The 25,548-nt window shown below is 39.5% G+C and overlaps 1 protein-coding gene across 1 annotated transcript in view; it reads right to left on the bottom strand.

Moving 5' to 3' along the window:
- The window catches only part of IQCA1 (IQ motif containing with AAA domain 1), a 194,463-nt gene that overhangs the window by 147,475 nt on the left and 21,440 nt on the right, over positions 1-25,548 (bottom strand). The window contains exon 5 of the mRNA XM_058299847.2: positions 24,505-24,576. Within this exon, the coding sequence (XP_058155830.1) occupies positions 24,505-24,576 (72 nt within the window). The remainder of the gene's footprint in view (positions 1-24,504; positions 24,577-25,548) is intronic.

The following is a 25,548-nucleotide window of genomic DNA, read 5'->3' as shown; positions in this document are numbered from 1 at the left end:
CACAGAGGAATAGAGACACAGCAGAAACCCCATGGAGAGTCAGAGCTGTTCACCTGATAGTCTACAGCTGACCTTGTGGAGAAAACAGAGGAGCTGAGCCCAGAGGAACCCAGGAAGCCTGAACCCTGGCAGCCATCGGCAGCCATCTTGCTCCAACTCATGGAAATAGACGTTGGTGAGGGAAGTAACTTATGCTTTATGGTCTGGTATCTGTAAGCTCCTACCCCAAATAAATACTTTATAAAAATCAATTAATTTCTGGTATTTTGCATCGGCACCCCTTTGGCTGACTAATACGCTGATGAACGATTGACATTATATAGTACATGTCTTTGCTCTTTCACTTTTGTCTTACTCATGCCTGCAAATGAAAATATCCATCAGTATTATTGGAACTGCTCTCATTTGTCAATTGCAACCACATACTGGCAACAGATAAGGGTTTAGTAAAAAAATCAATGAAATTTCTGTGAAAATCAATTGGCTCTAAGGAATTTTCAAAAAGTGTATATATTATTTATAAATAGTGTTTATACATCTTCTAAATCACATATAAACTTACAACAAACTTATGTATGGATAATTATGCATAGAGATTCCCCCCAGAAATCCACTATTTACCAGCACACCACTGGGTGAATCTAAGAGTAGATGCCAGTTGTCTTGGAAGGTTCTACCCATTAGTCATTGTCCTGTGTTCTACACATTGTTCACTTCCTGTGAGCCTTCTTTCCCAAGGAGGCCATGTGCATTGGAAGGTCAGAGAGTTCTGCAACTCTCCAGTTTGGGGTGGGAAGATGGCAGGCTCCAGATGGGAAAAAATGGGCTTCAAGGGGTAAAATAGAGAATGGGACAACTGCCTGATATATTTGATGGAATTTAGAGGTGTTTTATAATCTCTCAGAAATTGGAGATCATGATAAGTCAATATAAACCTAAGCTAACTCAAGACTGAAACAAGTATTGACTCCAGGAGAAAAAAAAAAATCCTCGTTAATCCTTTTCGGTCAGTAGATAAGAGTAGGTAGATCTTATACTCTCCTCTTTACATTTCTACAGATTTATCTTCACATTCCCACAGCTCTTTCATGTTCTTTGATTCTTATTTTTATGGAATTATGTTCTAATTTCTAGGTTCAATAATCTCATTTATATATTATTAATTTTAGGACTTTGCTTTCTGTTTTATTTTTTTCCTTCTAATTAATTTTTCTCTTGGTTTGTTTTGGTCTGTCTCTTCTGGTGATCCTTGTCTGTTCTTCCAGAGGAGGGTAGCTTCCACAGCTGGTTGGAAGCTGGACAAAGCGGGTGTTGATGACTGGTGGGGACAGAGGTGCTTTACTGGGAGATCTTAGCTATCAGTATCTGAACGTCTTTTCTAGTGGGCCGGTCAGGTTTTCCAGACAGAAATTCTCCAGTCTGTTCCTGAAGAAGCATAAGCTTGGCTGGCTGAAGGTGAGCAGCTAAGCCAAGGAGGGGAGCTGGTGGCCTTACTGCTTCTCTCCTGGACCTTCTCTTTATCCTCTTTTCATAACCTCACTGAAGGGAGTGTTTGCCTAACTCTCTGCCATGCCTGGGGTCCCAGGTTTAGTACAGTTTTCACTCAGTTTCTCTTAAGAAAAGACTCCAGACTGACCAGAGTTGGAAAGACAGAGGTGCCTGATCGAGAAGGCAGTGGAGGGGAGCTAAATTTTAAAAAGAGTTCTCTGGATTTTCAGCCATTCCCCAACACATCTGCCTTCCAAGATACCTGGTTCCTCTAATTCTTAAGACTTTCTTGGATATTTTATTGAGAAGGTTCATCAGCTTGTCCGTCACTGGCATTGGATTTCCACTTTCTTTGCTGGGCTCCCATTAACCACCAACCATTCATTCTCCCCCTCACCTCTCATTGTCCTACTTTTGCTTCCTCTCTCTTTGTGAGTTTGTACATTTTAATTCCTTTATTGTTGTTCACTTTCATTTTGTGGATTCTGCAGAAGGAGAAAGATAGATGCGTGTATTTACTCTGCTTATTTAAAAAAAAGTCCCTGACATAACTCTCTGCATTCCTTTGTTTTGAATTTCCCAGTGTCAATATGATTGTGCTTTCTCTCTTGGATTTTCAAAATTCTGGAGTTTCAAAAACTAAATCTGAGAATTACTTCGAAGGGGAATTTTATTCCTTTGCATGAATGAAATAATTGGAGATAATCTTGCCATCTTATTTAAGATTTTCTTTGTAACACAATTTCTTATTCCATTTTTTCTTCTCTTTTGATGAGTTTGTGGAGTTAACTTTGTTCATTCTTGTCCTCCAGTGAGTTAGAAATATGCATCCTATTTCTAATCTTCTACTAGTTACTTAAAGAAAATTAGCATGTTAATTGACACTGATATTTGTATCTCTGTCTGGAGTTCATCTGTCCCTCTACAGCTTCTTTGAACAGGCGCAGGGCCTTCATATGTGTTCACTTTCCTGCCCCAACCTCTCAGAAAATAATCAGATTGTGATTAATTTTTTAATCAGCGGCTATTTAAATTGAGCTATAAATTTGTTCTGATTTATCTGTTACCCATGCCCTTCTTCTTCTTGTGTTCGGTTTTCATTTTGTTGAAGCAACACTTACAGAGTGGATATATACGGCCTTAAATATTTGATTTCCAATGCCATGTATTTGGGCCACTCAAGTGGCACTTTACTCATTCCCTTTGAGGTTGCGTCTTCGAAAGTGCAGTGCTGCAGGCAGAAGTTTGTTGCAAATACAATGGTTGTTCCTTTGTAGGTAAGCTGTTTTTCCTTCCTGAAAGCTCTCATGGTCTTTATATTTGGAATTCTGGCAGTTCATCAAAATGTGTCTAGGTGTGGGCATTTCTTCATTCATCTTGTTTTGCACTTGGTCCTTCAATATGAAGAATTATGTCCGCACTCTGGGAAATTTCCTTCTATTGCTTTTTTCTCTGCAATACCTATTAGATAAATGTCAGACCACCAAATTGATCCTCCATGACTCTGAATTTTTCTGTCATAATTTCCATCTCCCCTTTGTCCATATGCTCTGTTACACAGTATTTTATTTAATTTTATCTTCCAGGACTAATTTGGACTTCAGTTATGTCCATTGTTTGGATTTATTATTTAATTTTGAGGGATTATGGCATTTAATTTTGAGGGATTTTGTGGCATGCTTTCAATTTTCCAGAATTCTTTTTTCACTTTATATTTGCTTCTTTCTTCTCTCATTTCACTTTAAGCTGCAAGGAGAAACCAGGCTGCATTTTTTACATTTAGCTTAGAAATTGCCTCAGCCAAATAACCGAGTTTATCATTTTCAAGTTCTGCCTTCTATTCAGCATCAGAACTCAATTTTGCCAAGTTCTCTGCCACTTTAAAACAAGGATTGCCTTTCCTCCATTTTCCAATAGCACATTCATTATTTCTACCTAATGCCTCATCAGAAGTACGTTTAGCGTTTATATTTCTACCAACAGTCTCTTCAAAGCCATCCAGACCTCTTCTATCAAGTACCTCACAATTCTTCCAGCCTCTACCCATTACACAATTCCAAAGCTGTTTCTATATTTTTTAGTATTTGCAATAGTTGCACCCCACTCTCCTGGTATCAATTTTAATTTCCTAGGCTACTCAAAGCAAATACCATGAAATGAGTTGAGTTAAACAGTGGGAATTCATTCACTCACAGTTTTGAGGCTGGAAAAATGTCCAAATCAAGGTGACACTTCCTCCCCAAAGTCTGGCTGGCAGGGATCCTTGGCTCCTCTGCCACACAGCAAGGCACATGGTGACCTCTGTTGGTCTCTCCCTTCTCTTCTGGGTTTCAGTGATTTCAGCTTCTTGCTTCTGTGGACTCCAGTAGGAGGATCAACTATCCTGACTGAGGTGGGGCACGCCTCAACTGAAGTAACCTCATCAAAAGGACTTACTTACAATGGTTTATACCATCAAGTATGGATTAAATTTAAGAGCATGTTTTTCTGGGGTACATACATGTTTAAATCACTACACTAGTCATCTCTTGTAAAAGATCTACCATTTTTGTCCTTATGTGTCTTGCTTATTTCACAGAGTGTAATGTTTTCAAGATTCTTCCATGTTGCAACATGTCACATAACTTCACTTTTTCTTATGGCTAAGTAATATTCCATTATGTGTATGTACCACATTTGTTTATCCACTAGTTTGTCAATGCACACTTGGGTTGTTTCCAGCTTTGGGCTATCATGAAACCTGCCATAAATAATTGTGTACACGTATCTATTTGCAAGGCTGCTTGCAATCCTTTTGGGAATGTACCTAGATGTTGGATTGCTGGGTCAAATGGTAATTCTCTACGTAACTTTCCAAGGAACTGCCATTTTGCTTTCCGCAATAACTGTACCATTTTACATTCCCACAAACCTTACAGTCCCATGTATTAGAGTCCCATGTATTAGTGCATCTTAGCACTAGTAATTTTTAAAAAATAATAGCCATCATTTTGGGTGTGAAGTGGTATCTCACTGTGGTTTAAATTTGTATTTCCCTAATGGCCAATGAAGTATCTTTTCATGTGCTATTAGTCAATTATATATCTCTTTCAAAGAAACATTTTTCAAGTCCTTTGCTCAGTTTTTATTTGAGTTGTTTTTGTATTGCAAAATTAAATATATATATATTATATATATTAAACCTTTATCCAATATATGGTTCAAAACTATTTTCTCCTATTCTGTAGGCTTCTTTTCACTTTCTTGATAATTTCCTTCAATGCATGAAAGTTTTAAATTTTGATGAAATCAAATATATATACTGTTGCTTTTGTTGAACATACTAATTTAGTTCTTTCAAATCCAAATTAGGAAACTCTAACTACTCTATTTTTTTTTTTTTTTTTTTTGAGAAGGAAAAATGGTTTATTGACAGCCAGCCGGACTCGGGAGCTTTCTTCTACCTACTCTAGAGCAAGGTTCATCATACTCTAGCCCATGGGTCAAATCTGACCAGTGGCCTGTTTTTGTAAATATAGTTTTATTGGAATGCAGCTACACTTATCATTCATTTATTCACCTACATATTGTCTGTGGCTGCTTTCACACCACAATGACAAAGTTAAGCAGTTGTGACAGAGATTGTAAAGCCTGCAAGGCCCAAAATAATGATGATGAAGAAGACAATGACAAAGATGAAGTAGGAGATAAAGAGAAGGAAAAGGAGAAAAGGTAGGCGGAGAATTTGTTGTTGTTCATAATAGGCATCATAGAAGATGACACCCGTATCACTTCCTGAGTTTCTACTAGTAGACCAGCAACTCTACAGAACCAACCTCCTAATCTTCACATCATCTGATTAGGCACAAGTCATCATATAAATAGGAAACAGAATAGAGGGGCTAGTTAACTTTCCCAAATTCGCATGGCTGGTAAATGGCAAAGGCAAGACACAAGCCCTGGTTTATCTGATCCCAAGCCATACTCTGAGATTTTAGGACACGATGCCTGGGTTTAAATCTTAGGTCTGCCACTTGGTAGCTCTGTGGTCTTGTACAAGGCACTCGGTCTTTTAAGGCTCAGGATCCTCTCCTTTAGGGTGGGGACAGCACTGGGCTGTGCGGGGTGAGTGCAACCCTTCGTGGAGAGCCCTGGTACAGAGCGTGGCCCCCAGCGAGTGCTCCACAAATGTTCGCTGAGCTCAGTGTTGCACCAACAACTAAAGGGGTGAAACCCAGGAAAGTCAGGGTGCTACAGTGTAAAGAAACTTATGGAGATTTAAAAACAATAACAACATTAAAAGCCATTTCCAAAGCTGCAAGACAAAGTTCACATTTACTAAGACATTATCAAAACTCTGAGTTATTTTTTTTAATTTATTGAACTATATCACACATACATAAACATACATAAACAATAAGTGTATAGTAATAGCTGTGAGCTTACAAAACAAACATACAAAACATCATACAGAGACAGCATACCTCACCCTACCAACAATACCTTGAATTGTTGTGAAACATTTTTAACTAATGATTAAAGAGCATCCTCAGAATATTACTACCAACCAAAGTATCTTACATTTGTATATTTTTCCCCCACCCCACCCTATCATCATCATCATCATTATTTTTATATCATTTATATATGACCATACATAAACAATAAGTATATAGCAAAAGTTGTGAACTTACAAAGCAAACATGCATAACATCATGCAGGAGTCCTATACATCAACCCACCACAAACACTTTGCATCGTTGAAACATTTGTTACAAAGGATGAAAGAACATGGTCAAAATCTTGCTACTAACTATAGTCCTTATTTTACATTTGTTGTGTTTTCGCCCAACCCACCCCATTATTTTTTAAATATATTTTTATGACAGAAGTTGTAAACTTACCAAACAATCATGCACATGTGCAAGATTCCCATACAACACCCCTCTATCAACACACCATACTGTGATGTAACATTTGCTACAGATTAGGAGATATCATCAGACTATTACCAGGTCCACAGCATACATTCGGCATACTTTTTCCATACCCTGCCATTATCAACACAGTACATCTTTGGCTTCAATGCCTGAAAACTACATTATTACTGTCAACCACAGTCCATAAGTCACTCCAGTTGCATTCTCCCCATGCTTTTCCACATTCCTACCACCCCACAATAGTGATGTACATCTGCTCCAGCTCACAAAAGACACCCCTGCATCTGGTCCATCGACCACAATCTCATCCGCCTCTGTGTTTACTGTGTTATTCAGTTCCTAGATTATTCTCCAGCCCTCCTTCAATTGACATTTACATCCCTAGACTACCCTTTTCAGTCACATTGCAATGTATGAACCAGCTTTTACTCACTATAATGTTTTACCATCAACTCTATACATTTCCAAACTTTACAATAAAGTCGATCAAAACTTCTACATACATTAAACATCAGTAGTCCATCTCAGTCTTCCTCTTATCTCCTTTAAGAATCTACCATCTACCACCAGGTCTTGAAGATATTTTCTTACATTTTTTTCTAGAAGCTTTGTAGTTCTTTTATATTTAGGTTTTTGATCCATTTTGAGTTAATTTTTGTATAAGGTGTGAGATAGGGGTCCTCTTTCCTTCTTTTGGCTATGGATATCCAGTTTTCCCAGCACCATTTGTTGAATGGACTATTCTGTTTGAGCTGGGTGGGTATGACAGGCTTGTCAAGTATTACTTGACAACAGTTGTGAGGGTCTGTTTCTTAACCATCAGTTTGGTTCCATTGGTTTGTGTGTCTGTCTTTATGCCAGTACCATGCTGTTTTTACCACTGTAGCAAGGTAATATGATTTAAAGTTTGGAAGTGAGAGTCCTCCAACTCCATTTTTCCTTTTTAAGATATTTCTAGCTATTCGGGACCCTCCACCCCTTCAATTTAATTTGATAATCATGTTTATTTAAAAAATGCTGGTGGAATTTTTATTGGAATTGCATTGAATCTGTACATCAATTTGGGTAGAATTGACATCCTAATGATATTTAGTCTTCCAATCCATGAGCATGGAATGTTTCTTCAATCATTTAGGTCTTTATTTCTTTTAACAGTGAGTTGTAGTTTTCTGTATACAAGTGCTTTACATCATTGGTTAAGTTTATTCCCAAACATTGGATTCTTTTATTCACTTTTGTAAATGGAATTTCCCCCCCCAACTTCCTCCTCAGATTGCACATTACTAGTGTCTTTTAAAGTCTACTTCATCTAATATATAAAAAGGTACTCTGGCTTTTTTGTTTTGTTTTAGTTTTGTTACTGCATGCATAGAATATCTTTTTCCAGACTTTCATTCTCAATCTATTGGTATCCTTGGGTCTAAGGTGAGTCTCTTGCAGACAGCATATAGGTGGCTCATATTTTCTTATCCATTCTGCCAGTCTGTTTCTTTTGATTGGGGAGTTTAATTCATTAACATTCAATGTTATTATTGTAAAGGCAGTGCTCATTTCACCCATTTTGACCTTTGGGTTTTATCTGTCATATTTTATTTTCACCACTCTTTTGAGACTTTTAGATATGTTTACTGATATAATCTTCATTTCCAGACTTTCTTCCAAGCCTCTCTCTCCTGTCTTTTCATTTCAGACTGTAGCACATCCTTTAGTATTTCCTGAAAAGCTGGTCTCTTGGTTACATACTCTCTCAGTTTCTGTTTATCTGTGAATATTCTAAACTTGCCCTCATTTTTGAAAGACAATTTTGCTGGATATAAGATTCTTGGTTGAAAGTTTTTCTCTTACTGTATCTTAAGTATATCATACCACTGTCTTCTTGCTTCCATGGTTTCTGATAAGAAATTGGTACTTAATCTTATTGGGTATCCATTATATGTTATGCATTGCTCTTGCTGCTCTCAGAATTCTCTCTTTGTCTTTGGCATTTGACATTATGATTAGCTTGTGTCTTGGAAAACTCTGAATTATTTTTAATTATTTTTTTACTTTTAAAGAAGCTTTAGATTATATAAATGTTAGATAAAAAAATATAAGGGACTCCCATATCCCTACTCTCTTCCCCTCTCTGACTTTCCCACATTAACAACATCATTCATTCGTGTGGTACATTTGTTACAACTGATGAACACATATTGAAGCATTGCTACTAACCATGGACTACAGCTTTCATTATAATTTACACTCTGTCCCACACATTTTTGTAGGTTATGGCAAAATATACAATGGCCTATATCCTTCACTGCAATGCCATATAGGGCAACCCCAATATCTCAAAAATGCCCCCATATTACACCTATTCTTCCCTCTCCCATCCCTCAGAACCTTTGGTAGCTACTGTCTTTATATCAATGATAAGAGTTCTTCCATTGCTAGAATAATAAGTCTATAGTAGAATAATAATAAGTCTACTTCAGTCCATTGTTCATTCCCCAATCTTAAGGATTTGGGGATGGTGATGCCTACTCTTCTTCTAATTGAGCGGGAGCTTAGATCTCAGGAGGTAGATGGATGGAACTATCTTGCTTGCAGTTGCAGGCTCTCTATGTTCCTTGGGATGGGCGTTGTCCATCATCATCTCCTTGTTAGTTGTCCTGGGTGAGTCCAATGCACTAGGGAGTAGGTGTTGCAACTCTGCTGAAATTCCAGGCACAACTGGCATGTGGATGGACTAAAGACTTAAGTTTCAGCAGAGTTGCAACACCCACTCTCCAGTGTATTGGACTTATCCAGGACAACTAACAAGGAGATGATGATGGACAACATCCATCCCAAAACTCAGAATTTAAGTTAATTATTTGGCAAAAATAATCCCCAAGCCTCAATTCATGTCATATACTAAAATAAATTCCAAATGGCTTAAATAATTAAATGTAACAAGCAGGTACACACACACACACATACACAATCTCTAAGCAACAGAAATACCTATGAACTTCAGGAGGTAGACGGAATCTCTAAACTTGGAAACTACAATGGAGATGCTGGTAGAATACATTGCCCATTTACAAGACCAAATCAAGTGAAAAAAGAAGAAAAGACAACTGCATATACAGTATTTTTTAAAATGTGCATTAGAAAGCCAAGCAGGAAATGAGCCAATTTTCTTCTAAGTTTATTATAATGATAAGGTACAATGTTTATGATAGAAAAAAAATCTAAAAGTAAATGGAATGAGAACTATAGAATCATTTTTAAGAAAAACAAATGATCTAATTTGCCCCCCTACGCAGTGTGCAAAGTCATGAATTTTCTTTATCTCTTAGGCATTTTGGATGAAAATAAAGAGAGGAATTCTTTTATCTCATCATTTAAAAAGTATCCAATTCTTATATCTTCTAGGTAATTTTTTTCGTATCAAGCATGTACATTTTAAATGTATGAAAGTGAAAGTTATCATTCACATAGAATTTTATCTCATCTAGCCAATGGCTGTTTCAAAGTTAATCATTTTCATGAAGATGTTAAGATGGATTCTCTGCTACAAATGAGCAACAATTTTTTGATCTGATGAATGTGTCAAATTGCTTTGAGGTCTTGTGTTAATGCTATGACTTTACTCTATCAGCAAGTTACATATTGCTTCTCCCCAAGCCCCACTGCTCCTGTTGCTAGCTGCAGATTTCCTCTGTAGATGTGCACGTGGACACCATATTTTAGCTGGTTTCCTCCCTTTACCTCTAAAAAATGCACTCGTGAGTAGAGGACTCTGATTTGTGTCTCAATACCAGCTCTACATTCAGCAAACCTCCTAACATAGCCATGATCTACGAGTAAAACAGAAAACTCTCAGGCACTTTTTCAAATACGCCCATCATAGTGACACTTTTTTCTTCCACTGTCCTTCACTACATTTCCTTAAATGTGTCTACATCCATCTCTCTTTTTTTTTTAGTTTTTAATTTTTATTTATTTTATTTATTTTTTATTTTTTCCAAATTCTACTCAATTTATTCATTTTTTTAAAAGATATTACATTCAAAAAATATGAGGTCCCCAATCACCCCCACCACCCCCACCCCACCACTCCCCCCACAGTAACACTCTCCCCCATCATCTACATCCATCTCTTGAGGTGGGAGCGAGGAGGTGACTGCCCCACTGCACAGATGAGAAGAATGAGGTTGGAAGCCAGATGACCTTTGCAGTCTTCTGCCTTTGTGATTTGGCAACAATAAGCACCCTGATTCCCTGCCCTGTGTTTCTTGGGTAACACCCTGCTGTACTGTTAATATATGCGTTTTCACACTTGTTTCCAGATATAGACTTTCTCTGACAAAAATACGCTTGGGCTATTTCTAGCTTCTTTCTCTAGTTGCTTTTGAATTTAGAGGTTATCATATAGTTAGGCCCGATGTTAATGAGCAGTTTTTCCTTTGGGCTAAAACATCGTTTCCTCTTCAGCAACTTTGGGTACATGGAATTCAAATTTGTTAACTCGCCACATCAACAGCAACCCATTTAAAAATAAATTACGAATATTAAAGGGAGATAGAGAACACAATAATACACTATCTACTGAAACACATCAGCTGTAGAATAATGCATCTTAATGAAGGCTTCCCATGTGAATAAACCATTATATCTACAAGCTTTCCACAGTTAATGACCCAGAACTGGATAACGAAACCTACATTTATGGCAAGGTCCTCTGTCAGCAAAATATACATATTAATAATTGATGTTGCTGTAAAGATAGGACATAATATGATGATTCCTGAGTTTGTGGGGAAATAGGACTACATGGTCCATTAACTTGAAATGCTTATCTAATGTTTGATGGGCTTTGTCTTTAAAAATCCTTGTTTAAATTAGTAAAATAAAATGGACATTTGTCCAAATGAAAATCTGTTCAATTTATCCGTCACAAAGATACTTGCAAATAAGTGATTGAGGGCTGGAAACTTTCTCGAGAAGTGCATTGTCGTGGGGGGGCTTCGCTTCTCCATTGTGCTTGGATGTCACCAAAGGCGACGACAGAGCAGTGAGGGACAGTGACACCATCTATTCCAAGCAAATGAACATTCTGTGGAATCTGCTGCCATCCTAACTGCCGAGATTAATTGGCTCCGTGCACCTCCTGAACACAGTGTGTGTTCGTGTTCATTAGAAAGCACTTAGCGGCAGCCTCTCCGTCACGTCGTTGGACTTGCTCAACTTGCCTCTTGCGATAATTTTGCCCATCAGATACCTCATGCTGCGGAATGCGACTGCGCTTCACTTGTTTCATTTCAGGATTGTGGGGAGGATGGGGGTGGGAGAGAGTGCTCCTTCGTTTATTAAAATAGCCCGTTTTGTTTCACCATTTCATTTCCAAATAATACATCTATGTTTATACAAATAAGCATACCCATAAAGATGAGCCCAGCAGGAGGAGTGGACCGAAGATTGTACAGAGCGGGACCTATGGTTTCCTTTTGCCTCTGCGCATAGTAAAGTTACGGCAAATCTCTATGTCAGGATGCCACAATGGTAGTTGTACTTCTGCTGCTGCTTTTGCGGCCTACTTTAAAATGGTTTTAAAATAAACACTTGGGGGAAACGGACTTTGGCCCAGTGGTTGGGGCGTCCGTCTGCCACATGGGAGGTCCGCGGTTCAAGCCCCGGGCCTCCTTGATCCGTGTGGAGCTGGCCCATGCGCAGTGCTGATGTGCGCAAGGAGTGCAGTGCCACACAGGGGTGTCCCCCGCGTAGGGGAGCCCCACGCGCAAGGAGTGCACCCATAAGGAGAGCCTCCCAGCGCGGAGGAGGGAGCAGCCTGTTGAGGAATGGTGCCGCCCACACTTCCCGTGCCGCTGACGACAACAGAAGCGGACAAAGAAACAAGACGCAGCAAAAAGACACAGAAAACAGACAACCGGGGGAGGGGAGGGGAATTAAATAAATAAAAATAAATCTTTAAAAAAAATAAAAATAAAAAAAATAAACACTTGGATGGCCCTTAAAGTGTATTAGGCACTATTTTAAGTGGTTACAAATGTGAGCAAATTTATTCCTCATAAAAACCCTATGAGATAGGTACTGTTGTTATTTTTATTTTATATATAAGGAAACAGAGGCACAGAAAGGTCGAGGAACTCGCCCAGGGTCACGCAGCCAAGAAGGGTAAGGCTGGGGCTTCGCATCCACCCCCGGAGCCTGCGTTCCTACCCGCTGTGCTCTGCCACTCCTTTTCCCTCGTGGAACTCCTGCAGCTTAAGACATTTTGTCTGAAAATGATTTTGATTGGTACTTCAGACCCTACTTTTAACAGACTAATTTCAAGTTCAAAAATTTGAGTAGTAAATGATAACAAAGGCCAAGATTTTTTTTTACATTTGAAAATCAGTTGTGTGTGCATTTTATGAGGTAATTTATTTTGAAATATTTTGTTTTGCTACATAGAAAAGATTACGGTGCTTCTTGATAATTTTCCATTGTATGCAATCATTCCATTATAGCAACAATGCACTATTATTTTCCAAGGCAATCAACACCGGCCAATATTTAGTGAAAGCATGTGGCTTCCCAATCCCAGGCTCAGCCCTTTATCTCTAATCTTAGGAAGTCCTAACAACACTGGCGATGGTTGGCCCTACCCTGATTTTACAGAAGAAACTGAGGCTTGGAGGCATCCCTCCTGGCGCCCAGCAGAGCTGGGCTTTGGACCCAAGCCCACCTCCTCTGTAGCACACATTCCCACAGGCCACCCCAGAGGGCTGCTGCTTCCCACATCCCGGCACGTCCCCGCTGGCTGAACATGACTCTGGGAAGCTGGTGCGTGATGGGACGTGGACTCATTTCCCAGGTGCTGCCAGATCACGGAGGCAACAGCTCTTTTGCCTTTAAAAGCTAAAATGACCACCAACCCTGCCAAAAGAGAAAACCCAAAACACCAAACCACCACCACAAATCACGACGGATCCATTTTTTTAAGAAGAAATTAATTTTTTTGGAAATAAAACTCATTTGGGTCTTTTCATCAAATATAACAAATAATATACTTGATGAGGCTGGACTATGCAGTCTTTTGGTTAAAAAATAAAGCCTGATCATAAAAGAGCGTAACTTATTTTGATTCTCCGCTTATTTCGGCTTTGAGGGCAGTTTCCCAAAAGGAGCCCCATGAAAACGGAGAAGAGAAGCGAGATTCCCTCACGTAAGCACTTTCCCAAGTGGGTCCTGGGAAGGGAGCCCCACACCCTTGGGCATCTGAGATCTCTAATTTATTGGCCCAAAATGAATCTAGAATAGAGCTTGTTTCATGCTTAGAGTTGGAAGTGAGCATGGTTTTTATGATGGTTTTAGGATTGAGTTGGTACATTTAAAAGTGCCAGGTCTTCCTCTTTAATAAGTGTCCCCCTAGTGCTTTTATTATAATGTGAACACTGATAGCTTCAGGGCAACATAACATCTATGACGGTCATGACTGCAGGACAAATGATTTCAAAGGGATCCCTAGGAGGAAATGTACTGCATTCATTACGTTTCCTTCTCTTCATCCACTCCACTGGCTCTGCCAATTAAAATAACTGAACATGAATTTTTAGCATGCTATATCTTCCTTTGTAGATTTTAAACTATAAACATTTAAAATTGCAATATTCAAAAAATAACTTATATAACAATGGCAAAAGAAACATTTGTTCAGGAACTGAAGGCACAATGATGTCTCTTGGTCTCATTCTGGTTTCAGTTACTAAATAGTCATTCCTGGACACCTGCCAAGCTTCCCAGAAAGATAGAAATACAGTTTTTATCAAATACGTCAATGGCTGACATATTAGCATAATATAACAATATGATAAAATGGAAAAATGAAATTTTAAAATAATAGACAATATCTTTAGGGGAAAAATACATTCAATTGAAAACATTTCTTGGATTTGGGGTGATGGATTTTTATGGGTATCAGCCAGTGAATAGACAGCACCATTCTTTGAAAAATTGAATCCATATATTTCTCAATGGTGTAAAATTTCAACAGAATATGCAGTATCAAGAGAGGACAAACACTTGGGGGAAAAAGCAAACTGAAGAAAGCCACATCTAATATAAAACAGACAAACTACTCTTTTTATACTGTGTAAACTGCGAAAGGCTGGGAATTTAATACGACCTTCTCTAATTTGAGCCAAGCAGATCTAAACTGGAAAGTAAAACTGAACGATGATAGTAAAAGAGAATTTCCCACGTAATAGTCCTGCTTTGTGTCTTTCTGAATAACAGCATTTTGCTGAGACCTATAGAAAAACAGCAACAACATGCAATTCCACCTTTATATGGTAGTACTGTAAGCTGTTAGGACTTGAAAGTGAAAAATAGTGTTTAGCTGTCCCCTCAGTCTCTGGAATGTTGCACAGAGTAGATGTTCAATAAATATAGGTTGAATTAAATTATATAGAAATTTAATTAAATGGAAATTGTTGATTCAAAACTGCTGCTAATGTAAAATTTCATGTTAAAGCATAGCTTGTCTTAGATGGAAACTTTTGGTTGCTAATCAAATTTTCAAAGTAGAAAACTGGAGATAACTATTGCTTTTATAATTATACCTTATATCCATATGCTTTTTAAGGATGTTTAACAGAGAAATGATATATCATTACCTTTTTACCTGCACATATGCACCAAACAAATTGGAGCTCTTAGGAGGAATAGCTAATAATACTCTATTGCTGCTGGCGGTTTTCTTGAAATTGTAATGTTTTCTAATGAAAAGTAAAATTTGAACATTTTAGAAAACACAGAAAATCACAGCCTCCCTCTCTACCTCCTCACCCCCCAAAATCTTCCAAAGTCCCCACGTTAAACGAGCACTATTTATTCTTGGTACATTCTCTTTATTTAATATGTACATGACATGTAATTCTGAATTTTCATCTGGAGCATCTTCAGGTCATCAAAAATGAATTGTATATATACTTTTTTTTATGGTGGCATAAATTATTTAATTATATCTCTACTTTAGAACATGTTGCTTATTTCTAGTTTTTCACTATTAAGAACACTGTGGAGAACTTCTATGCACATAAATCTCTGTATTTCTGATGATTTCTGTAAGATAGAAATAGAATTTGGGGTGGGGAGATGTTACGTATTCTAAGGATCTTGTTACATCTTGCTAACTGTTTTCAGAAGGGCCAAATTAACTCAATTGTATATGAAAACCAGCATCTAATCACAACCCTGTCAATAATTATAGCTTAGGAAAGCTTTTTTTGGTTGTTGTTAAGACAGATACAACTCGCCCTATCTCATTGATTCTTAGGTGCCTATTTTTCACAGTTTAACAGACCTAAATTAGGGGTGAATGCAAGTTACAATGGAGGGGATGTTTGGATTATTTGGCAACATCATCTTCCCTAAGGGCACATAAAATACGCTGCATCTTACAATCGATGGCATAATTGCAATGAAATGTGGTAGTATCTCATTTTATTTTTAATTTGTACTTCTTAGACCACTAGAGAGTAGCCCTGATTTATAAAGAACCATTTCGGTATCCCCTGCAATGTCCCAGTGAATTTTTAAATCGTCACCTACTGATTCTTATTGATTCTGACAGCACACCTAAATAGATGAAAAGCAAAAGATGGGCCAGGACACAAAGGAGTTCTCAATTTCCAAAAAATAAGCATGCGCTTATTTATGAATTACCAAGATCAAGAGAAATCAAGAACAGGGGTAATAAAATCAAGATAGTTCTTAAATCATATATGCCGTTCTAAGATGTACTACCATAATTTTTAAGACAATACAGATTGGGCATCACAATTTGAGATGTCAGAAACCTATAGAGATGGTTAAGCTAATGTGTCAACTCGGCCAGGTAACTGTGCCCAGTTGTTTGGTCAAGCAAGCACTGGGCTAATTGTAATACAAGGAATTTATGGACGTTAGTCATCGGTGAGTTTACTGCATAGATGGTTGATTACATCTACATCAACCAGGGAGACTGCCGCCAGCAAAGTGTGACCCTGTATCCAATCAGTTGAATGTCTTAAAAGGGCAAGTGATTTCAGCATTCAGAGAGAATTTCCCAGCTGGTCTTTGGACAGCCAAGGTCTCCTGGAAACCCATCAAGGACCTTCATTGGACTTCCATCGGAGCCCTTGGTTTGCAGTCTGCCTGCGTAACCTGGACTTGTGCATCCCCTCAGGTATGTGAGAGACTCATAAAATCTCATACTATTTACAGATATCTCCTGTTGATTGTTTCCCTAGAGAACCTCGACTAATACACCTATCTAAAGCGGTATCACGTCTCTTCGCCAGGAAACAAAGCTTTTCAAGTTTCCAAGTGGAGTTGAATTCCTTCCTCAAGAAAAAAAATTTGCCTTTTCAATTTTATGCTGACAATGCAGGTATTGTACACAGACAAAAGCTACAGGGACAGCAGTCCAGGATGAGGGCCCACAGGTAGACACAGGCTATTCTAAAATGAAATATGCTTATGACTACGTTCGTAGTTTAGTATGTGCCATTATAAAACGGATGAAAATTATATAGCAATAACTTGGAAGATGTGACTGAATTATAACTTATCTATACTAGATGATACCATTGACAAGATCTTTTCCTTTGTTTTAAATCCAAAAATTCTAGAAAAGAAAATTTGATATTGACACAGTAAGCTGTAATAAGACTATGGCTTAAATAGTGATGTTTATGGTTGAAAACAGAATTAAAGGCTCTGACTGCCCCTCGTGGCCTCTGCTCGTGTACAACTGCATAACGACCACTTGCTTGTTTTTCTGTAATACTGAGAAGATGGAATGCAGTATTTGAAGATAAAAATTAAACTGAAAAAAGGAGAGTATAAGATAAAGAAAACCATATTCCCCATCAGTTAAAAATATAAACTGCATTGTTTTTTCACTTCTAACATTATTTTCTGCATTTCTACTGTTATAAGTAGGAACAAAAGGAACTGTCATAAATATCTAATTTTACCCTACTGAGATATACATTTGATTATAAGCATATAGAACTGGGAAAATATATTGCAAATGGCCTAATTATTCTTACATTAAGTTTCCATTTAAAAAGCTATGAACAAATTGTTTGTCAAAACTCATATCTTTCTCCTCTCTAATATAAATTTGACCATGCATTTTTATCTGCAATTATTTTTTTACATAAAACACAAGTTTATTGTAGAAAGATGTAAGAATAAGCTAAATAGTAAAGATAGGGAAATAATCAAATTTCACATTCCAGAGTACACAGAGAAAATCCAAAACAGCACTTCTAAATATACACAATGGGATATTTTAATTATATTAACTATTTCCGGGCAACTATATTGTCTCCAATTTCTGATATGGTTATTTATACATTGTAAACTTTGCTAACATTGTTACTTCTTTTCTTAGCAAAGAAATTCCAAGGACTTATATCACTGGACAAAAAGGGATAAATATTTTTAATGTTTGTATTGAGTATGGATAAGACAAGGGGATGGGGAGGGGGACTTAAATCCTCTTATTATTATTATTTTTTTAAAGATTTATTTATTTAATTCCCCCCCCTCCCCTGGTTGTCTGTTCTTGGTGTCTATTTGCTGCGTCTTGTTTCTTTGTCTGCTTTTGTTTCTTTGTCCGCTTCTGTTGTCGTCAGCGGCACGGGAAGTGTGGGCGGCGCCATTCCTGGGCAGGCTGCACTTTCTTTTCACGCTGGGCGGCTCTCCTCACGGGCGCACTCCTTGCGCGTGGGGCTCCCCCACGCGGGGGACACCCTTGCGTGGCACGGCACTCCTTGCGCGCATCAGCACTGCACATGGCCAGCTCCACACGGGTCAAGGAGGCCCGGGGTTTGAACCGCGGACCTCCCATATGGTAGACGGACGCCCTAACCACTGGGCCAAAGTCCGTTTCCCTTAAATCCTCTTAGCAGTCTCTGATTGTACTTGTCCCTGGCTGGGGTCCTTACCCAGATGGGGTGTCATCATGATCGGGTCTTTTTTAGTATAGATTTTAAAATAGAGTTTTAATTTCTTTATTGATAAACCAATTTTTTTCACATGGCTATTAACCATATGCATTTTTGTGAACTGTCTCTTAAAGTCTTTTGTTCCTCTTTTAATAGAATATTTACATGTCATCACTGACATTCTTGATTTTTAAGAGTTCTGAATGTACGTGAAAGCTATTGATCGTTGCTTAGTACATATTTTTGATGGTTTAACATACATAGTAAAGTACAAGACCTTGAGTGATTCGCTTGATGAATTATACACGTCTAAGCTCCTGTCACCACCGTCAGCTGATGGCTTTCAACCCTTCAGCATCCCACAGAGCTCCTGGTGTCCCTGTGCCCCTCCCAGGTTTTCAACAACCTCCCCTCTCGAGGTAGCAGCTATCCTGGCTTCTACCCCTGTACTAGTTTCCCACTGCTGCCACAACTAATTGCTGTTAGTGGCTTAAAGCACCACTAACGTGCCGTCTTACGGTTCTGTAGGGTAGAACTCTGACACAGGTCTCACTGCGTTAAATTAAGGTGTCAGCAGGGCTGCATCCCCTTCCAGAAGTTCCAAAAAGAAGGTGGTTCCCCATCTTTTTCTGCTTCTGGAGGCCGCCATGTTCCTTGGCTCATGGTCCCTTCTTCATCCTCAACCCAGGAATGGCTGGCCAAGCCCTTCCTAGGCTGCACCACTCTGCTTACCCTCCGGTAGTCACTTCCCTCTGACTCTCCTCCTTTGCTCCCCACTTCCACTCATGAGGATGCTCGTAATTACACTGGATCCATCCGGGTAACCAAGGATGATTTCCTCCTCTCAAGGTCTGGGTCCTTGCATCTCAAAAGTTCTTTTTACCATATAAGGTCACATATATACACAGGTTCCAGGGGCTAGGATGCCGACCTCTCTGGGTTTTTTAAAATTGTGTCTACTACAATCACTCTTAATCTTTTGAATCTTTATATAAACAGAATCCCATAATATGTGCTGTTGGGTGTCTGGCTTCTTTCACTCGACCTTTTGCGCCTGGAAGATTCATCCAAGTTGGTGCATATATCTGCACTTCCTTCCTTTTCATTGCGATGGAGTACTCCATTGTATGCATTTACCACCACTCATCCATTATAGTATTGATCGACATTTGAGTTAGTTTTCAGATTTTGACCAATGCCAATGAACCTGCCGTGAGTCTTTTCGGACATAAGCACCTATCTATCAGGTGTAACCCAAGAGTGGAACTGCTGGGTTATAGGGTATAGGTATACTTGGCTTTATAAGTGCTGCAAATACTTCACCTAAATGATTGTATAAACTTATACTCTCACCAGCAATATCTACGAATACCAGTGGTTTCGTAGTATTGACGTTCTTTCTTAAATTTAGCCATATCAATGGGTGTGTAGTGGTACCTCAAGATGAGTTTACTTTGCATTTCTCTAATGATTAACAATGTTGAGAATCTTTTTTGTAGGTTTTTTGGCCATACTGATATCCTCTTTCAAATCTTTCACCACTTTAAAGATTGGATTGTTTGTCTGTTTCTTATTGATTTGTAGGGTTCTTTATTTTTTTATTTTATTTTATTCTAATTATCTTTTTTTAAAGTTAATATAAAATCACACAAAACATTACATTAAAAAACATGAGGTTCCCATATACCCCACTCCCCACCTCCCCACACCTATCATTTTTAATTGTATTTTTTTTTGAAAATACATAGATGACAAAAAAATGTTACATTAAAAAATATAAGAGGTTCCCAAACCTCCCCCCCCAACCCTACTCCTCCCACATCAATAACCTTTTTCATCATTGTGGCACACTCACTGCATTTGGTGAATACATTTTTGAGCACTGCAGCACCACATGGATAATAGTTTACATTGTAGTTTACACTCTCCCCCAGTCCATTCAGTGGGTTATGGCAGGATATATAATGTCCAGCATCTGTCCCTGCAATATCATTTAGGACAACTCCACGTCCCAAAAATGCCCCCACATCACACCCTTCCTCCCTCTCCCTGCTCTCAGCAACTACTGTGGCCACTGTCTCCACATCAATGCTACCATTTCTTCCATTACTAGTCACAATATTTCTATGGTAGCGTATCAGCAAGTCCACTCTAATCCATACTCTATTCCTCCATCCTGTGTAGGGGTTCTTTAAATATCCTGGATACTGATATCTGCCAAATGTATGCACATATATAGAGAACAGCTTTTCCCTGTGTCCTGCCCCTCCACTCTCTTACTGGTGTCTTTGGAGCAACAGATGTTCTTAATTTTAATGAAGTTCAATTTATCAGCCTTTTCTTCCGTGGTTTTATGCCTCTTAAGAAATCATTGCCTATGTAAGGTCATGAAGGCATTCCCATTTTCTTCTAAAGGAGTGATTATTTTAGCTTTCACTTTTATGCCTAAGCCCTCTTAGAATGATGTAAGCAGGGGTTAAAGTTCTTTTTTTTTCATATGGACAACCAATGGACCCAGCGTCATTTATTGAAAAGACACCCTTTTCCCTTATATTGCTGTGGAGGCTTTGTTCGGAATCAGGAGAATGCACATGTGTGTTTCCAGACTCATTATTTTTCATTTTCTTTCTGTATGGCAATAGTATGTTGTCTTAATCCTGTTGCTTCATATTAGGTCTTGGTATCTGGTAGACTAAGTCCTCTAGTTTGTTTTCAATATTGCCTTGTTATTCTAGGTCCTTGAATTTTCACAATGATTTTAGAATTAGATGATCAGTTTCCCAAAAATACCTGCTATAATTTTTATTTGGATTGCCATTAAATCTATAGATAGGGGGAGAATTAAGAACTTTATTGCATCTTATGAACAGAAACATGGTATATTCCTTCATTTACACAGGCGTTCTTTTAATTTCTTTCATTAATGATTTCTAGTTTTCAATGTAGAAGTCTAGTGCATCTTTCATTAGATTTGTTCCTAGTAATGCAAAGTATTTTATGCTATATTTCATTTGTTGATAATCCTGAATCAAAATACAGTTAAGTTTTGTTTATTAATCTTACACTCAGTAATTTTTCCAAGGTTACCTATTTTTTTCTAAAGGTTTTGTAGAGTCTTCCGATTTTTCTATATTTGCAAGTCCTCCAGACACAGTGACAGTTTTCTCTCTCCCTTCTCAGTCTTAATACTAGTTATTTCTTTTTGCTGCCTTTTTGCCCTGGCTAAGACCTCCAGCAAATTTTGAAGAGAAGTGGCAATAGTGGCCGTCTCTGTCTTAACCCCAACTTCAAAGGAAAAGCGTCCCATATTTTAGGATTAGGTATAATGTTGGCCCAGGGTTTTTAAATCTTTGGGCCCAAGGTTAAGGTGCTCTCTCAGCTTTGAACCCACCTTCTTGGCGTTTCCCTGTGATGCTGTGGTGGGGCCTCAGGACACCACCCTCTGCTGGGTGCTAGGAGCGGTTGCTTGAGGAAAACTAGAAGGCAGGAGGAAAGGAGGCACCTGCTTGGGGCTGGCTACGGCCTGTTCCCTGGGTGTCGCCCTCGTCTTCTTTCTCCTGGCCATGCAGGACCTCCTCAGAGCAGGCAGCTCGTGGATCCAGCTTGGAGCGTCTCCGTCCTCACAGATGCCGGCCCCGGGTGGCCAGGGACCCCCACTCAGAGGGCTGGGTCCTCGCCCTACGGGACTCGCCTGAGCGCTGAGAGGCCACCACCAGCAGACTGGGGCCTCTTCCTCAGCATCAGGTCCCAGGCCACAGGGCCCCTCCTCGGAGCTGGGGACAGCGGCCCTGGCTGAGCAGTGCCCTGTCCTCAGAGGTCTCAGTCTCGGCTGCAAGGGAGCCCTTCTCCAAGCCCAGAAGGTGTACTAAGTCCCCTCTCGGCCTTTTTCCCCCAGCCCCAGTGCTTCCTGTGCTTGCTGCTTCTTGATGACATAGAGTGTTCATTTTGCCTTTTCAGTTACCCAGTCAACAAATCTTCATGCCTTGCTAACATGTCTTGGTATTAAATCCTACTTAAATATTAAGTTGATGGTAAGTACTAACTGGTTGTTATTAAATTCCCTCCGTTTAAATAAGTGGTGTGATTTCCATGTCCTGACTGGACCCTGACACAGAGGTGGTACCGAAAACAGAACTAGGAAACAGACCCTTACGGATGAGATTTGGGGGTTGGTTTGGTTATACTTTGGACTTGAAAATGGTACTGAGCTCTTTGCTCGTGGAAATGCTAGTAATCCCTGGTTCAGTGATATGAAGATTAATCCAAGTATTGTCCCTGGTTATTTATGATAAGGAATCTATAGAAGCAAGAACCTTGGAGACCAAAGGAATGTCGTGCTTGATTGTTATGGAAATAATGGTGACAACAAACTCTGTGGTATGGAGTGGATTTTCCCAAAGCACTGGAACACTTAAGAGAAAGAAGATGCCAATTTCAGGTCTTTAATTCTCAGTTTGACTCACAGTCAAAGAACAAGAGAACTTCTAACACTATAGAATCTCCAATTAATCCCCTATTTCCTATAGCTACAAGGCCAGAACTGCTGAAAACTAGTCATAAATTCCAATGTGTAGAATGCAGAATTACAACATAATTTGATTTCAAAGCCTTGCCAAGTTGCTCACATGGAAGTCAGGAGAGTGGGATGTATAGGGACCCCAAAACTGGAATGGGTTCACGTGGACAGATTCAAGTGAAACTAAGAAATCTGAATACCCCCTCACTATGAGCCTCTCTTGCCAGCAGAAGCAGCCTGCCTTCTGATGCCTTCCCTGGGTAGAAAGCGGTAATAACCTCAGCTGGGATAGCTGCCCTGCAAGGGGCTGCCTATTCTCAAGACTCCTCCCAACTACCCTTGGTTGCCCTTGCAACCATAACTAATGAGCCCCTTAGAACTCTAGGCATTTGATCATTTATACTCACAAAAACCTGGAGGATACGTGTGGGAAAGGACCCTGAGAGTGTCACATCAAAGAAGATGGACTGTAACACAGGCTCGGACTGGCGTGCGTGTGAACACACTTCCCAGAGACTCTCAACTCAGTGTGTTCATTTGGGGAGCCCGGAGGCAGCTTTAGCATTTGAGGAGGTCGGCTGATTGAAATGCAGACTTAACAGGGCCTGCGTTTAACGAGGCTGAGATGATGACATCACTGTCACAGAACAGAGGAGGAAGCTGGGAGCTGGGGGAGACCGGCATGCTGGAGTGGACTTACCCTGGACCACCTGCACACCTATTCCCAGGCCAATCACATGTGCTGGGGGTGGGGGCAGAGAACACCCGCTTCACGAAGGTAGAGAAATACCCTCTGTGGGGAAGGAGGTCATCCTGAAAGCTCTGTGGTGGCTGTCCTCTGCCAGGCCAGGTGTGGTGTGTGAGATGCTGACACTAGACGCGCTTCTGTTTTCAACAGGGGTTTTGGGGTCCCACAGCAGAGGCCTTGTCTGAATTTGTCATAAAGGGACGGAGGGCAGAGGTTAATGGATACAGTGTCCCTAGGAGTGGAACAGAAGGGTAGCCTACTAGAACATTACTCCATGTACAAGGGAAAATGCCAGAGCTGGTGGCTAGTTGCCTAACGAGGGAGAATAAAGGCCTCTCCTCCAGTTTCCAGACCTAAGTCCATGCAAACCCGTTCCATGGTTGCAAATGCTGATGACGTGTTCCCTGCTGAGTGAGCAACTTCCGGTCTGTTTCCCCATTTGGAACAGACTGCAGGTTGTTCAGTAACAAGCAAATGGACACAGCTCTGCTCTCTCAGATGCCCCTGGGCAGGCACCTGTGCAACTGACTCCAGTCTCTTATGTCACTGCCATTTACTTTGCTTTCCTTTCTTCCCCCCCAAAACTCTCTAAAGCAGGTGTTCGTAACCTATTTTGTTCCACGGACCCCTTTGCCAGTCAGGTGAAAACCACGGAGATCTAAGTCCACACTGTACTGTGAACAATTTAATAAATATATCACACCCGCACAAACACGTCCCCACAAGAATCATGGTTTTTTGAATTTCAATTCAAGCTCACAGACCCCTTGTTAAGAACTCCTGCTTTAATTCCCAAGAGTCCATTTTCTTGCAAAAACACAAAAGCAAAACAAGAGCTGCCCATCTATCTCCAAGACAACTTACCATGCCGAGGAATATCATCTCCTCTTCTCTCTCCTTTACGATCCTCTTGCTTTGATGGAAGCCTCGCCAAACCTTAAAGTCAACAAATAGTTACTTGTTTAATGCATAAAAAAATAAGGAAATCATTGTCCTACACTTTCTCCTATAAAAATGGCACATTCCAAAGGTTAGAACAATCATAAAGTCAGGATTGTACGTGTGCGGGTTGATGGAATGCTTTTTCTTCTGTGATTACAGGGCAGAATTTTTAAATTAAAGAAAGAACCAATCACAGAAACAACACCTAAACCCCACTGGTGAGGCCCCCTGCCCGGGGGCTTTCTTCCAGAGAGTCTTGTAGGTGGTGGGGATGTAGGGTGGACCAAAGGTGGCACGTCATTGTTTTAAATGAAAAATTTCCAAAGTAATGTGGGTAAATGTAAGAGGGAAGTTCCAAAAATCATAAACCCAACCTTTGCAAAACCTTTCTTATATTCCCACAGAAACTTTGAAAGAAAGTGGTTTCTTTTCCATCTCATACGTGAATCCTTCCTAGCCCCTGCCTCCCCCCAAGCAAGCATTCTTTGGGTCAAGAGTCCTGATCTGATCTTCTGGCTCTGATACTTATTTTTCCCTCTAACTTACTTCTTACTTGTATCAATGGCCATGCTTTGCATTTTCCTGTAAACAATCTTAGCACCTATTTGAAAAAAGATGGGATACAAATAAATGGGTCTCCCCTGACCAAGGAAACAAAGTCTTATGGCCCAGTGCTAAGAAGAACATTGATTAGTTTTGGTCATTGGTGTTTTGTTTTTTTTCCCAAATAGTATCCATTTTGGCCACCTAGCCGGTAGGAAACCTCGCTCCCCCTTTTTAATTATGTGTGTGCATGGAAACTTAGTTTTCCAGTCATTAAGGATGTATATTCTCGTTGAATTTCAGCAACAATCTCTCCAACAATTATCTATGGTCTTTAAAAATACCAGAATAAAATGCCTTGTGTCTAATCCCTATTTTTAATAAAATTTTAAAATTAGTAAATGTTTTCTCCAGGGTAAGTCA

Source organism: Dasypus novemcinctus, chromosome 7 (genome assembly GCF_030445035.2).
Source record: "Dasypus novemcinctus isolate mDasNov1 chromosome 7, mDasNov1.1.hap2, whole genome shotgun sequence".
NCBI classification, from domain to species: Eukaryota; Metazoa; Chordata; class Mammalia; order Cingulata; family Dasypodidae; genus Dasypus; species Dasypus novemcinctus.
Note: the sequence above shows the minus strand (reverse complement) of the source record. Positions and strands in the feature narration are given on the sequence as shown.